Genomic DNA, 16,576 nt, shown 5'->3' with positions numbered 1-16,576 from the left:
TAGAAATACGTCATTCTAACAAAAGTAAAAAAAAATAGTCACTATAGTTGCTATCTAAATCGAGTGGAAGCCACACATCGGCCACATCATTAATCAAAATTTGAAGAAAAGAAGAAAAAGTTGGTTGAAAAATGTCATATTATAGTAAGCAATATTGGACAATTGATATCGTCAGCACACGTCATTATCGAGTAACATGTTTTTTTTTTAGATGTAGGTACATTTGAAAGCATAAAATTGTTAATTTTATTAGTAAAATATATTTTTTTTAAATAAATATAAATACTATCAATCATATTTTACAAAATTAAAACTTCCTAAAGTAATTTTTTGTTAACATTCACTTTTAATTCGTTTAAAGTGGATGGAAGTATCGAATGTCATCGACACCGAATATCGTGTAGGTATAGGTTCCTATTTTTGATTGAAATTTATATATTTATTTTCAATAAGCTTATATAAAAATTGGGCTATGTCTTTAAATAATAATATTATAAATATAATTAACCTTAACATGTAAATAGTTTTAACCTTTTAACATTTTACATTAAAATTAATATATTAAGCAAAAATTATCAAAGGTAAATGTGTACGTGCTAAACAATAATTAGTCTTAATTTTATAATATTTTTCGTACTGCCCATACGTAGATAATAATGTAAAAAAATAAATACTTTACAGGTACCTAATTTATATTAGAAATTTCGAAATTCGTTTCTATAGAATTACGAATGGATTATATATCTGAAACTAACATATTATGGGTACAATATTCAATATTGTTAGGGAAAGTAAATACTGAAAAAAAAAATCGTTTGCATAAAAAGTAAATACTGGGTACCTACATAAGGTACATGTTATTATTTTTGTTTAGGTATATACGTGAAATGAAACATAAAAATTTCGTTTGATGGCTTATAATAATTGGTAGTTGCATTTATAAAAATGGATCATCCCTTTTAGTTCATACAGGTATAATATTATAGTGTTTTCAAAATAAAAACACGAATTATCTTTTTCTGTGTTCAGTACTATATACTTATACTGACATGGTAGGTATCTACTTCATTCGCTTCTGTAATGTATTTCAGCGTGTACAAAGAAATATCATTTGTATATTCCACTACATCAATACTTTAGAGTTGAACAATATTTAAAACAATCGAATACATAAACTGTACTAAGATACCGCATTATATTTTATACGTGAATGTGAATTAATTAATTTAGAAAAGCAAAGACAATATTTCAGATAAACCGTAGTTTCAAAATTCGAACACAAATTTTTTCTTTTTTTTTTTTTAATTTTGACTAAAAGATTTTAAATTGTAATAAAACGTAGGCACCTGCCCGTACATACTTACAAAAAAACCAAAAACTACTGTTTGAAAAAAAAAAAAATTTATTAATTTATCTTATCGTGTACAACTAATTTGAAAGTTGAAATAATACAACTTAATTGTTTATTCCGTATTAAGTGAGGTTTAATTATGTTTTAACTACCTAATTTAACTGAATTCAATATTTTTGATTTATAAGTTATTTATAATATTATCTGACAATATTATGTACTTATGATGAAACTATTTTTTTACATCATTGACAAAAAAAAATTGTTAAATTTTTATCATCTTATTATTAGCTATTATCATATTATTGATTAACTATTTGTTTAATATTTCAAACAATCAGTACATAAAAAGGTTTTGAAAACGTAGACAAATTGTCGGTAAACCGTACTTTAAAGAGATCATAGGAATTTAATATTTTAAAATTGATTATCAAATTAAACTTCGTTTAAAGTGTTTTGGACAGTTGAATTAATATCAGATTGTACCATATCTTTAATAAAGTCATTGTTAGCGTGGTGAATCAAGAAACCGCGGAAATCAGACGAAGATTGATTGACTTAAATGCTTGAATAGTCAGGTTTGCATTAAATGGTTTGGCTGTTCCCAACATTTTTGACATTATCTTCAAGTCAGTGTAAATTGTTTTTCATTTTTATTTATAAGAAACACGTTGATGGACGTGACTGCTATTATATCTAATATCTATATATGATCGGTTGTATGATGTTATTATTTATATATTGTATAGATTTTAATATTTATATTACAATATTTCAAACTTTTATAATTAGATATTTATGAACCGTGTAGACAAGTCTCATCAAATATACAATATGTGAAACGGTGCACCATACAGGAATAAAATTATTATTCTATGATAGTAATTTATTCCAAGGTTCATGTCATAATATCATGAAATCTGTAACACAATTTAATTTCACAATATCTCCAATATCGTGAACTTTATCCAAAAGCATACATTCGAAAGGTTATATTAAAAGTAATAACATTTAAAAGAGTGTGTAGGTGCAAACATACAGAAGTAAATCGGGGTTCAACACACTTTCAGTAGGTAGGTGACAAGTGCACGCGGCTATCAGTAATATTAAATAAAGCATGTAACACTTGTTTAGATATACTTGTATATATTTTCGCAGTTAGCGGTAAATTGTTACACCAATATTGTTTACTGAATCAGTTATCAGACATTTAAACATTCGACGGTCATTTACGATAACGCGTTATTTAACTACACGCATAATGTTATTAAGTTTGGAGCGTTTAATCGCCATCGATACGGATCCTTGAATGCTGTGAAAGTGTGAACAACAACAATATTCGATAAATGTACAATAGAGGCAATAAAATATATAGACTTAAAATAGATTACTGTACGGACGAATAAATCATGTGCGAACAATGGACAATGGACTTCATGCCCCGACGGTCAGTCGTACAAAGACGTAACGGTTACGCCATTTCGTCCGTCAGTGACTCCAACGTCCATCGTCTGTTGGGAATTTCAAAAGTTCGCGAAGGTGTAATGATTGATACTCAGCCCTAAACGACTTTGCTGTATCCACGCACGTGCTCCCCCCCCCCCCCGTTTCTTACCCCTTTGATGTAGGTATAGGTACCTACTACGCATATTCATACGGAAAACGTAAAATATACGTTGCACGGATTGAGGCCAAGTGACGTATACACTTTGTCATCTGATGTCAGTCTAAACATGGACACCCGCAGAATTAAAGTTCAATCGGTGCGAAAAACCGTAAGGGTAAGCATATACCGTGAGTGCTTCACTCACTCCATAATCGTAATTCAAACCGATGACTACACACATAGGTGCATGAAAAACTCGTTTGAACAGAAATCATTAAAAAAAAAAACTATGTAGTTATGAAAATGGGCAAACTCAATAAAATTTAATTATAAAAAGCAGGGCTTGAAACCGTTTTCAAAACCGATTTCAGAAACCGGTATAAACGGTTTTAAAACTGAAACCGAAAAAAATTGGACACCGGTATTAAATTCAAAATCGAAACCGTTAATTTTTTTTTTTAATTGACGTGTTTTTAAATACGTTAATTTCATCAATACGCATAATTAATACTTATAATAAAATTGGGATCATGATAAAAATGTTGATGACCATTTCATTATTCGCAAAATTATTAGTTGCTTTATTAATATAGTAATGATATAAATTATACAAAACCGAAACCGAAATTTCCTAATACCGGTATTGCTAAGTTGAAACCGAAATCGTAAAATTCCAAAACCGGTTTACAAAATTGTAACCGAAATCATTTCAATCGATTTCAAGTCCTGATAAAAATACACTCTAGAGTCTAGACTGTTCCATGTAACCTACCTGTATCTTGTATCTGCGTATTGCGTTTATTAATTTGTAAAATACAGCGGTCGTTTTTTTTTTTTTTTTAGGTTTCGTCGTATAGTTTTTTAGTTATATTGTATTCACTTAGAAATAATTATAAAGTGTGCACGTTTATAAATAAATTAATAGTATAGGTAATTTCGTAGAACCTTACTCCTTACTGCCTATCATGCTATACAAATAAATATTTTATAATAGCATATACCTTCTGAAATCAAGACTATATGGAATATTATAATATTTAGCAGAGCCTGGGTGCTCGTTGTCGTAGTCGGCTGACGTCGAAACTGCAGGAAACACTTTTGACGTACACACGTCAAACACTCCGTAGCTCTCAGGCGCGTTTAGAATTAATTTTTTATGTACCTAAGACAAACATTGTTTTTTGTCATTTACGTGACTGCAAAAAATGATTCTTCATTTTTCGTCACTGATCATCATGACGATTATTATTAATATTAATACAAGACTGTAAACATTTATTAAGTCCTAGTGTTATTAACATGTTAGGTTCACACTCACAGGAGTCTCTTGTTATTCCAATTTATTCTGATCGTGGACCCACACGATTCACACTTGGCAGATAAATTATTTAACTTGACCGGTTTATTTGAATATGATCTTAAAACCATTATTATACATTGTAAGCAAGTATAGGTAGCTATCTTTTACAATAGCCTTAAGACAAAACATTTTTTAGGTTTTATACATTTTTTTTTTTTTTATTGGTCTTGAAATGTATACGATTTCTGCTTCGACTACTTGGTCATTAGCATTACACCATAAACATTGATACATTTTATCTTCTACCTTTGATCTAATAAAAATTATTTTATGTCGAAATTCCTTAACAGGTGTTTCGTCGCTTTATAAAATAATTGTATTATAATATAACAAACTACCCACTTCAATAGCTGGTAAATAAATATTATCCAGAAAAGTGCTGCTGTTACGATTTTATTTATTTTTTCATTGTAAATAATTTATATTGTAATATTTCCCTCGAGCATTTCGATTTATGTACATTGCAAACGTTAATACAATATAAAATATTTATTTTTTGTCACAAATTTAAAAAATGAGCATATCTCTATAAGCATACATTTTAAAAGAAAGAAGAAAAATGTACAATAACATAGGATTACTATTATTTTAGTTAATGCAAACTGTATTTAAAAGCTTAAGCTCATACGACCATATCATTATTATTGATTACTTAAATACTATTTTTTTATTTAAATATTATGTGTATGCACCTCAGTTTTTTAAATTATGGTAATAAATTATAATGTAGATTTATTATTTCATTTTCAGTCGTACATTTTGCTATTTTGAGATTAATGTTATTATTGTTTTATATGATATTCATAAAACGATGGTAACAATACGATTAAAAACTTTAAAATTTAAAATATATAATTAGAAAGATTGTTAAACTGAGATATCTTAGACATAATTTGTGTGTATAATATTCGGAAATACCCTATAGATAACAGTTAGTTGCTACGAATAATTACGACTGAAGAAATTTTAAACATTTTAATCGTATCCTTATTTACTGACAATTATTCAGTTAAAATCATTTATCCATATTATAGTTATATTTGTTTTTTAGATTCTGAGTGGTGTATTGGTTTCTAATTAATATATTTTAACTTTTAACTTTCATTTTCAATATAATGTTTTGTTTTTTTGATGAATAATTTATTATTCCAAAATATGCAGTTTTTAAGATAATATTGAATAAAAGTGTTAATTTTAAGAGATAATCATTTGTAACTCCGAAAATATTGATTACAATGGTGAAACCTATTTATATTAGAAAACTCGATTTCAATGAGCCAGAAATTGGCTATTTTGAATACTTACTATTTTTACTGATTATCTACATATTTTAGCATAACAGTCTATAAATAATATATTATGATAGTATAAAATTTTTTTTTATTGATCATCATTTTATCGTGTACAACTGCAACCGCTATGACCATTAGTTTACATAATTTTTAAAATTGTTTACTGAATAATAAAATAATTCCTATTTCTTAGTTGTAATTTAAAACAGAAAATAAGAAATATATCGATAAGATCAAAAATTAAAATTAATCATTTCTAAACCGTCCATCTAGACCAATATTTCCCTTAATTTATGTATTCAATGAATGAATACAGCTGGTACTACTGATTTCTATCGGCGGATGATTTGTTTTTGGATCCTTTGAGATTGTCTGTTGTTACATAAAAGCCGTTTTCTACTCGGACCACAGTGGAGGTGTTCAAATATTTTCTGTTTTTGCAGAACGAGGATATCAAACGGGGGATGGACAATCCTTCATTGCTCCCCCCCCCCCCTCCCCTTGAATCGTCAACCAGGTACAATTTGGCCAACGACGAAATAAATAAAAGTTGAATCTGCAGGACATCCAACAATCAGCTCGGTCTGGTCACTGGTCCTGTTGGACGAGGCACGGGGAATTACGACGATCCCTCTCCTCCTCGTAGGTATATAGTGGCGACTAGGAATCGCCACAGGACAATGTTATATCCGTCTCACGGGTGGTGTTCGAGTAGCTTTAACGTGTCTACGAATCTTAACTCTCGTTGCTTCCATGACGCAGATACGAAGTAATTCCGTTTAAATGCGTTTAACGGTTGTACGAAAATGCCACGTGGGACATTTTCGGGGTCGGTAATCCGCCGCCGTTCTCGAAGCGTGACGTCTCTTGAGAACCAGCCGTCATACTGCAGTTGACAAGCGACCAATTCGCTCGGGGGGCTGTTGATGGTGGGCTCTTGCAGGACGGTATGCCGAGTGACGTTTGTATAATAATATAATAATATCGCGATAATATTGTATAATAATAATAATAATAATGACGGTTTTCAGTTAACGGTTCACCCGCCGTACTCCATCCGAAACGGCAATAATTGAACGAATGCCGGGGGCCGGTGATCCTTATGGTGACATACGCCGCAGTCGGTCCCGTACCTTCTCTCCACGACATCAACTAATCCCGGGATCTCAATTAGTGTGCTGAGCGCTAAAGTGGTCTGTGGGTATAGTTCTTATGGGTCTTATATCCCGAGAGGAAAACCGTTCTTTTTAATTCATACTAAATCGCACTCATCGTTATTTATCTCATCATCAAAAATTGATAACAGCAGGCGTATTGACGAATAGTTTTTGGGATCACTAGTTCATGGCATTAAATAATTGTTTATAATATTGTCTAAATCTATTCTCTTTAGAATAAGAATTTGATTTTTGATTTTTTTTTTTTAATCACATCGAGTGTTTCAAAGGTATTTATTTTATAGCCAGGGAGATAAAATTACATCCGTTGACGATCAAACATCAGTAAATACAAAATTTAAATGTCAATACATTCAAGCTGTTATATATTATTGAAAACAATTTATAATTAATACAATATATTTTGTGGTGCTTGAAATTATACGTAACTTAAAAATAAAAGCTTATTGAATTACTCCCAGAAAAAAATCGTGCATCATTAACAATAAAATGAAAGGTCTACAGATATTCATAAAGCTTGGTTTGGACAAAGGTTCAGTTTTCTGGAATTCATTAATTTTTAATTCTAAATATAAATTCAATATATATTATTGGATAGAATATAGTATAAATAATTATTTACGGATGGATAGTTGAAGATTTGGAAAGTTAGATAATTTAAGTGTCACGCTCATCAGTCGCTGCTGCCACCAAAATGTTTTAATATGTGTGTTTCATTAAAAACATCTTCCAATTTTAGAAATATTGAAATTATTATGAGAACAATGAAGTAATATTGGTATGCATGAAAAAGAATATAGCCTAAAAGAAAATTATAATCTTTATTTCCTACTGTCTTAATTATGTTGTAACTGAGTACTGACAACTTAATAGTTTTTATAGATTTCATCAAAACAGCTTAACAAAATAAATACAATATTACATTCATGACTTGATAGTTTATATTTCAATAGTAATACGATATTATTTTAATTTTTTTGATTTCAACTATATACAGAATATTATCCAGATTACATAATCTGGCTAATATTCTGTATAATTGAAGTAAACATTAACATTTTTTTAGACTATTTAAGTACATAAGGTACCGTACAGTTTATTAAATAAGTTGGCGTAATAGTATCTTATTACATATTTATAATTTTTTTTTTGTGAGTAATTTTTTTTTATCAGTTATTGAAATTTAGGTATACAAGGTCCTTTTTAAAAATATCAAAAATAATAGTCACATTATTTTTTATAAGTGGCTTAAAGTTCAAATTTCAACAAAATCGGATATTCAAACGTAAAATAACAATTTTTGGTCAAATAATTTTAGTTGTTTAGTAGGTAGTAATTTTCAAAAAGTAAAAATCATAGATATTCAAAACACTATATTTTTTACTTATATTGTGATGTTATAAATATTTAGTATATATTTAAGCTATTTTATTGCGAACTTATTCACTCCATATGCACTATGTCGTAATTGACTCATAAGTACGGCGAAAAATTGTTGGCAAAAATTAGCCTAACGTACAAACTGAGAAAATAATAATAATAATATATCATATACAATATAGCATATAGAGATTATCCTTGAAAATAGATGCTGATCCGCTAAAATCCTATGCACAGAATCGTTTTTTTGTGTGCAAATAACGACGAGCACTCAAAACCGCGAGGCGTGTTCTTTTATGTGACTTGTAGTTTTCTTTAAAACAACTTTTATTTTTAACTTCTAGCTTATTATATTTAGTATTTACCGTATATATTATTCAATACCTATAATTATACTTGTCATGTTATTTCTTCATTGCGGCCCCTTATTATACATTTGTGTATACCTAATATACAGGCCCGTGCGCAGGATTTCAGAATGGAGGGGGGAGGGGGTTGAAAAAAAAATGTATAACATGGATACATCAATAATAAGCAAATAGTATTATAGCTAGGATTCGGATTTGAAGGCAATATAGTCAATAAAAAAAAGCATTTAAAATGTAAAAAAAGGCATTTAATTTATATAAAAAGGCAATTCATAAATATACTACAAAATAAAATAGTGAACATTATTTAAACACTTTCAAATGCACACAAGTTTAAGTTTATGCTATTTTGTATAAATAGATTACCTTTTCCTTTAACCAGGTTTGTCCTAAGAATTAGTTAAAAACAATTTTAAAAATTTAACTTACTTGAGTTATACCAGTTAATTTAATGCAAAAAAAACTAGTTGGTATTAAAAAAAAAATGCATCTATCGTCTAAGAATTTAAACGAAACACATTTTTGTATAAAAATTTTTTTTCTATTATGATTAATAAAAGAAAGGCATTTGCCTTCAAATCCAAACCCTAATTATAACATATTTATATTTATTATTAATTTTGTAAGTACCTATGTTAAAAGTGTTTTTTAACAATACTATAAAATACAAATCATTTGTTTAATAAATTTACTCGACGAGGCACAGAAAAGAATTGATTCAGTGCTTGATTTATGTCCACGTTTATATCGCGATGTATATTCAATGATGCCTGTCCATTTAAGCGATCTTCACCCATTGTTGATCGTAGGTAAGTTTTCAGCCGACGTAATGTTTAAAATTACCTTTCATTAGTCGTTGAAGTTACAGGCAAAACTGACATTACACGTAATATTTTATGAACATTTGGAAATGCATCTGCACTCATGACGAAAGTCGATAAACAGCAAACGTGAAGACAACACTATATTATATTATTATAGTATTGTACTATTATCTTATGCATTATTATTTATTACAAATAACATTAGAAAATATTACATATACGTAAGAGATCAAAAATGAAAAACACGATTTTTTCGGCCATGTGGGGTGGGGGGAGTGGGGTTTAACCTTTAACCCCCCCCCCTTGCGCACGGTAAAAAAAAAAAAAAAATGATGAGTTCCATTTTATTTTATAACTTAAAATTGTATCTCTAAGTCTTAGACTTGAACACAGCATGATAATGTAATAAACCAAGTTCCACTCAAAATTAATTCTAATCTATTGTTATTTTCAAAAATAGAACGATCTAAATCTGTTTTGTGCGGAAGCGAATGAATAGATTGATAAAAATAAAGAAGGATGATATATGTAAATATAAGAAGTGGAGATATGGTATCTCGCCATATTTTTTGCATTTCAATGACTGATTATAAGTACGGGTGTAGAAAAACGAAAGCCACCATACATTTCTTTTTCCTGCTGATTACTATTTCAATCTAAAATAAGGAACGTTAGAACAGACTTCGTTTACAAAGTCAATTATTAGTATGTATTAAGTATAAAATAATATATTTAGACATCTGCTTAAACAAAATATTAATTATTTTTCAGATTTTCTAAAAAAAAAAATTCTTTACAGATATTAGAATCTAGTGTTAAGATGGATATTAAAAGCAAATTTTGGTTAAAAAGTTTATATATTTTACAGAAAAATATAATAATACATACCTACTTTATATAAATAATTAACTAATATAATTTGTCATTTTTTTTTTTTTTGTGAATAATATTGAGTATCTACCTCCTATCTGTATAAACTATTATTTTTATTATATTATTATTTTAATATCATAATAAAATAGCTAATCAATTAAAAATGGAATTTTATCAATTATATATATATATATTTTATTTGTATTAAGTAGGTACAAAATATATTAAAATATTATTACACTACTATTAGATTATCAAGAAATAAAAAAAAAGGATTACATTGAATATGTGATTGTCAGTCAAAGCGATTACGAGATGGGAAAAGATTATTTCTATATACTTTTATTGAAGTACAACAAAATATTAAAAACATATTATACAAGTAAAAGTCGTAAATCACTTGGTTGACAGATGCACATTTTAACACACTTATATTTTCAGGAATTTTTTCGTGAATGCTTACAATTTTTGTACGAGTCGTTTAGATTTTGCAGTTTTTTTTTATATTTAATAATTAATATGAATAAGATCTAAGGCTAATAATCGTATATAAATCATTCTAAAAATGAATTCAATGTGTATACGTGGAAATTTCGCAATGTGTGGGTAAAATAGAAGTTAATTTGGCCATTTTTATTATTACGCTATGCAACTACTAGAAAACTGTGTTGTTTTCTTTTCGTTTTTTTTTCTTTTACTCAAATATTATTTAGGAAAAATCCATTGCACTCAGTACAGAAATAAGGCTATTTTTCGTTTCCCGAAGAGTAGTAATTGTGACTTATCTTCTTTTACTCGCACATTGCACATAGTCCATATATTATACTGTATAAGTCCTTCGATATCCAGTGAACGTTCGGATGCCATATTAAACCATTAATAGTAACTTGTACAAATTCTAGGAACACAATTAACTTATGAAAATAATTTATCTACAACAATTTAGGTATCTGGGAATCCCTTCAAGCCATATTTTGTATTTACCTTACCTATTATTCTATTGTTTTATAATTTTTTTAATGAGAGTTGAAGCCTTGAAGGCCTGATAAAATAAAGGATTTTTTTACAAATATATAGCTAAATCAAATTAATTAGACCAGTTTTAGACACCTAATTGCATTCTATTATATAATTAATAAAAAAAAATTCGAAAAACTATAAAATTTTTTATTTTTTAAATTATTTATTTCAATATTATGAATAGCTAAATATTTAAGAAATAGTCTTGTCATATACCGTCCTTATCTAATGTGTTGGCTAATTGAATAAAACATTTTTCGTGACTATTATCATCTAATAATATATAATTATAATACGTTTGGCGGCTCTACGAAATGATTTAGAAGAGCACCACCAATGTTCACCTATATATATTTTGCCTATATCCATCGGCTATCTAGTGTCTGAAGCCATCTTTCAGCCACTTTGTATCACCCTCAATATTCAAGGAGGAAATGTCAGCCGTTCTAATACAAAATTGACAGGGTAGTATCTCAGCCACTTGAGTAAGTTGTTCCCTTCTCATCTCGTATCAGTAAAAAGAGTTATCCCTCCTCTATTCAGGCGACTTATTCGTGTGTGACACCTCCAACTTATTTTATACTTGTGCTGGTTCTCCCCTTTCAATATATACTCGTATCTCCGTTTTTTTATTCAGCCACAATGCAAACAATAAAAATATATTATTGTGAACGGGTTTGTTTACAACAGTATTTTGTGTTTTATTTTTTTTTCTTGCTTGATTTATCTAGACGACAAGGCAATTATTATTTAAATCTGTTACGAAGCTCTAGAACATACCCGTACCGTTTCAAAGAAGGATATCTTACTTGTTTTTACCGGTATCCATATATTGTTAAATACTATTATTACGATCATAACAATATAGTTCTGTAAAGATTATAGCTATAATATTATTATAATAATGATGATAAACAAAAGTTGAATATTATGATAATGTTCATGTCAATCAAGATAATATAAAAATTACTATGTATGAGATACCAAAGCAGCTAATATAATATGCATAAAACACACACCGTATGCATTTTATAGAAAATATACTATTGAGGGTGTTTAGAAACTTTAAACGGGTTAAACTTTGCGCGTTTGCATATTGTCATTATTTCTGTATTCTTAAAGCTGTGCCCCGTATAGTGTTATAGTTTCTCTAAAAATATGAAAACAGCAGTATGATAATATTACAGTAGACAAATAAAATAATAACTTTTCCATGACAAAATAACATTGTCTGTATATAGGTAGATGAAACGAACAAATAATAATATTCACAATATTTATAGAAATAAAATTACCGAAAAGACAATGTTATCCGGAGATACCTACTCTCAAATTATAATTGTTAATTGTATGGCTAAACCCGTACCATAAGGCTTAAAGAATGAATTACAAACACGAATGATGCATTTTAAATTTAATGTCATTTATCTATATAATATTTATATTTATTGCATTGCATTGTGAAATCCGTCTTGTGTACAGAACCTCAGCTTGTGACACACACGCATTTTTTATACTGCCTCGCATTTGCGTTCGATGATTGACAGGAGTGTCACTCGATTGCATTGGTAAACATAATAATAACGACATTTATTTCCATTTTTCCAACTAAATACTCACGGGTCGTCTACCTGTGCACCGTCGTTATACGGTTATTAATTCTTTAGTATCTATATCTTCCAAAGGAATGAGGAGCATCTCCTGCTAATAATCTATTAATGTTGTATTTCCTTTGGCCCTCAAAACGGGCTTCGTCAATCTGAACATTGGTCTTTGTAAATTTCCAAAAATGCATAGAGTTAGCAGAACAATTCGAGCAAACATTTCCGTTAAACACCATTACATAGTACTCAATTTATGCTTAACGGTACATGCCATTATTAAAACTATTGCTCAATTTCTCACCGAGATAATAGATATTCAGTATTTGGTATCAGCGGGTTCACTGCTAGTACCAAAATCCACTATACCTCTAATATTTATTACACAATTAGTACGGTTTGACGGTGGATACCATTGTTTAACCTTTTTCCTTTTAGTCTTCAAGACTGCTGTGCACACCTCACAGTTCAAGTTGAACCATTCGGTGATACACTCATTACATATTCCTGTCCGATCCATTTCCATTTGAGTGGGAAATTCCAATACAGACACAAATACGAGTTCAAACATTTTACAATTTGTTACGCACTGGTTGCGACGTTGGTTTGAATAAGTTAAATGAAAAAACTGCTACCTACACGTGGCGACTTCGCTATCGTACAGCCTCTTTTTTTTCACCAAAAACTAGTCATTCACTCCCCATTAAGAAATTTCTTACAAATACCTACGTTTCCTACCAATTATCTTCGTCACTTTTTAATAAACCTTTTTTTTTTCTAAAAACTGATCAACATGCATTTGGCACTGCTGTAGAGCAAAATTCACGAAACACCATCACAGCCAATACGATTAATAAACAATATAACATACCTACTACAAATCGCATTTTGAATATCATATTATATTAACAAAAATATCAGAAACAAACTATCGCTGCGAGAAGTCTGAATATAACGTATTCAGTCGATCATACGAGCGCACAACGAGTGTAGAACGAGGAATACCCGTAAAATGCATACCATATTAGCACCAACTTATATTTTTTTTTTATACATATTTATATATTATACAAACAAGTATCAATAAGTTGCATTAATATATGTTTGATCATGAAATAAACCGAACGGCTTTTGGGAAATTTTCAGTATATTAAAAATATAATCCAACAAAAAATCAAAGGTACCTATAAAATATGTACGATTATTAATTAATGTGTATTGATTAGAATTTTTTTACGGATAAATTCTCAAAAAATAGTTCTTTGATTTTTTTTATTAGATTTTTTATCGCATATATGCCATACATTCCATACATCTTGAACCGAGGTCGATGATTTATACATAGGTCTGTCACTGGGCTATAACTTATTAGTTATTTGGCGTATTGGGTTACAGAAATAGCCCAGTTCGCTTTACTAAACACCAGCTCTAAAAATGGTTATCGAAACGTTTTATTCATTACTTTGAACTTAACAAAACCAAAAAAGAATACGGAATAAATCAATATTTGTGAAAAAACTAATTTGAATTTTGTTTACTTTTAAGTTTTTGATTTCCAAGAAATAACATATTGATATCATGACAATATTATTTTACAAGTACAAAAATTTATTTTGAAAAAAATGCTTAAAATTATTTAAACATTATCGATTTTTTCCATTGACGGGAAAATAGGTTACGCATTGTTTACGGACAGAGAAACGATAATAATACGTTAATGGATAAGATCTTTTCTTTCCAAAAACTGAGTCTGTTCAGAACTACTACAACTGTAAATAGTAAAAACAATGCTAGAGTGCGATTCCATACTTTATATGGATGCAATAATAACGGCTAAACGATTATATTGTTATCAAACCATTCGCACTACCCATAAGCCATTATAATATTATAATATGCGTTTTCAGCAGCTAGTGACACACACAACAAGAAATGTTTTAGGCAAACATAATACATAATATAATGCCATTGGTTTTAATTACAACACAATATAATAATTTATTTAGTAGATAATAATAATAATTACTAAGCTTACACATAGCTGTGGAGTATAAGGACGTGTAGTATTTAAGAAAAATATTAGATCATCGCAGATTATCTTATATTGTTTTTTTATATTATAAGTGCTAAAATAAAAATAGCATTCACAGTCCACAGTAATTAAAAAACGTCAGTAATAATAATTGAAATTAAAAATATTACGAATGGAATTTAAAACAAAATATATGGTCACCAATAATATAACACCGCCGTATACACGTGCAGCTCAAACGGCTATAACTTCAACGGATAACTTCATGCTGCAGTTTCTTGGTGATATCTTTAAGACGTATAATAGCTAAGGTACCGTTAACGTGCCGCGACGTTTAAAAAAAAAAATTCTCCGCAAACGGCCGACGACGGCCCGTAAGTCACCGGAATACGCATCTCTGTTGTTATATTATTATATATAATTATGCGCGCGTACCCATACTATAATAGCGTTTACCTCATAATAATATCATATCTTGCACTCTTACGCATATTCCACCGATTTTGCGTAGGTACATATTATAATAATAATATTTTTTTTTTTTATTTAAATAAGGCTTCAACTCCTGAGGTCATTAGCCTGTAAAAATTTCAAAATATTATTAATTGAGTATTGGTCTTACAACTGTGGGGATACATTGTGTTTAACAATAAGGGGGAGTTTGTAGGATATATTATGTACATTTAATTATTCGATTATTAATATTTTTTCTAAATTAGTTTTGCTAAGCCTAATAATAATATTATTGTCTACACATATTATTGTGTCAATAACGATTGCGTTTCGTCGGTCGTTTCAGATATTCTTCTTCCTCACGTCGTACGCGATACCGCTGGCCATCATATGCATCCTGTACGTGCTGATGCTGATGAGACTGTGGAAAGGAGTGAACCCAGGCGGGCAGCCACCGTCGGCCGAGAGCCGGAGGGGCAAGAAGCGTGTCACCCGAATGGTGGTCGTCGTGGTCGCCATATTCGCCTTCTGCTGGTTCCCGATACAGGTACGTGGGGTACCGACAACTACCTGTAGGCAGTGTACGGACTTATCCGGATAATAATTATTTGTTCATCTTTTATCCTATCTAGATGAATATAGTTACAAAGTATCTAAACGTTCGTCTTAGATAATGTTTTTACTAATCTAAATAAGTTCATCTAGATACATTTTTTTTATTGATAAAAACCGCGAAATTGTACGAATGCATTTTAAATATTTATACAAATTCTCAAACAAAGTTTATGGTTGATAAATAATGTAATTATTTTTATTTATATCATTATTATTAATATTATGTTCCTAGTGCCCAACTAAAATATACCTAAATTTAAAACCCGTTAAAAAAAAATTGTATCTTTTTTTTACCTAGATAAGTGTTCATTTAACTTTATCTTTATCTACATAAAAAAATACTTATCTAACACTGCCTGTAGGCTTCTTGAATTTTTTTTTTTTTTTATTGAGTTTAAGCCCGACCACTACTATATATGGCCATTAGCTGTTTTACTTCGCGAATTATAACGAGTGTTCGACGATTAGACGATTAGACGATATTAGACGATTTCTCGATTGTCGTCGTTTCGGTCGCGGGTAATGCACAGCGGGGTAATGCACGGCGGCCAAAGTGTATAGGTACCTACCTATACGTTTTCCCTTTTCGGGAGCAAAATAAATCGCGTACGATTATATTTCGT

General features: G+C 29.5%; 1 protein-coding gene across 1 annotated transcript in view; it reads left to right on the top strand.

The window, feature by feature from the left end:
* The window catches only part of LOC132939750 (allatostatin-A receptor-like), a 197,323-nt gene that overhangs the window by 39,499 nt on the left and 141,248 nt on the right, over positions 1–16,576 (top strand). Inside the window, exon 3 of the mRNA XM_061007097.1 lies at positions 15,685–15,885. Coding sequence (XP_060863080.1) covers positions 15,685–15,885 — 201 coding nt within the window. The remainder of the gene's footprint in view (positions 1–15,684; positions 15,886–16,576) is intronic.

The sequence above is a fragment of the Metopolophium dirhodum genome, chromosome 2 (genome assembly GCF_019925205.1).
Source record: "Metopolophium dirhodum isolate CAU chromosome 2, ASM1992520v1, whole genome shotgun sequence".
In the NCBI taxonomy this organism is placed as follows: domain Eukaryota; kingdom Metazoa; phylum Arthropoda; class Insecta; order Hemiptera; family Aphididae; genus Metopolophium; species Metopolophium dirhodum.
The sequence above is the reverse complement of the archived record's forward strand: the minus strand, read 5'-3'. Positions and strand labels throughout refer to the sequence as shown.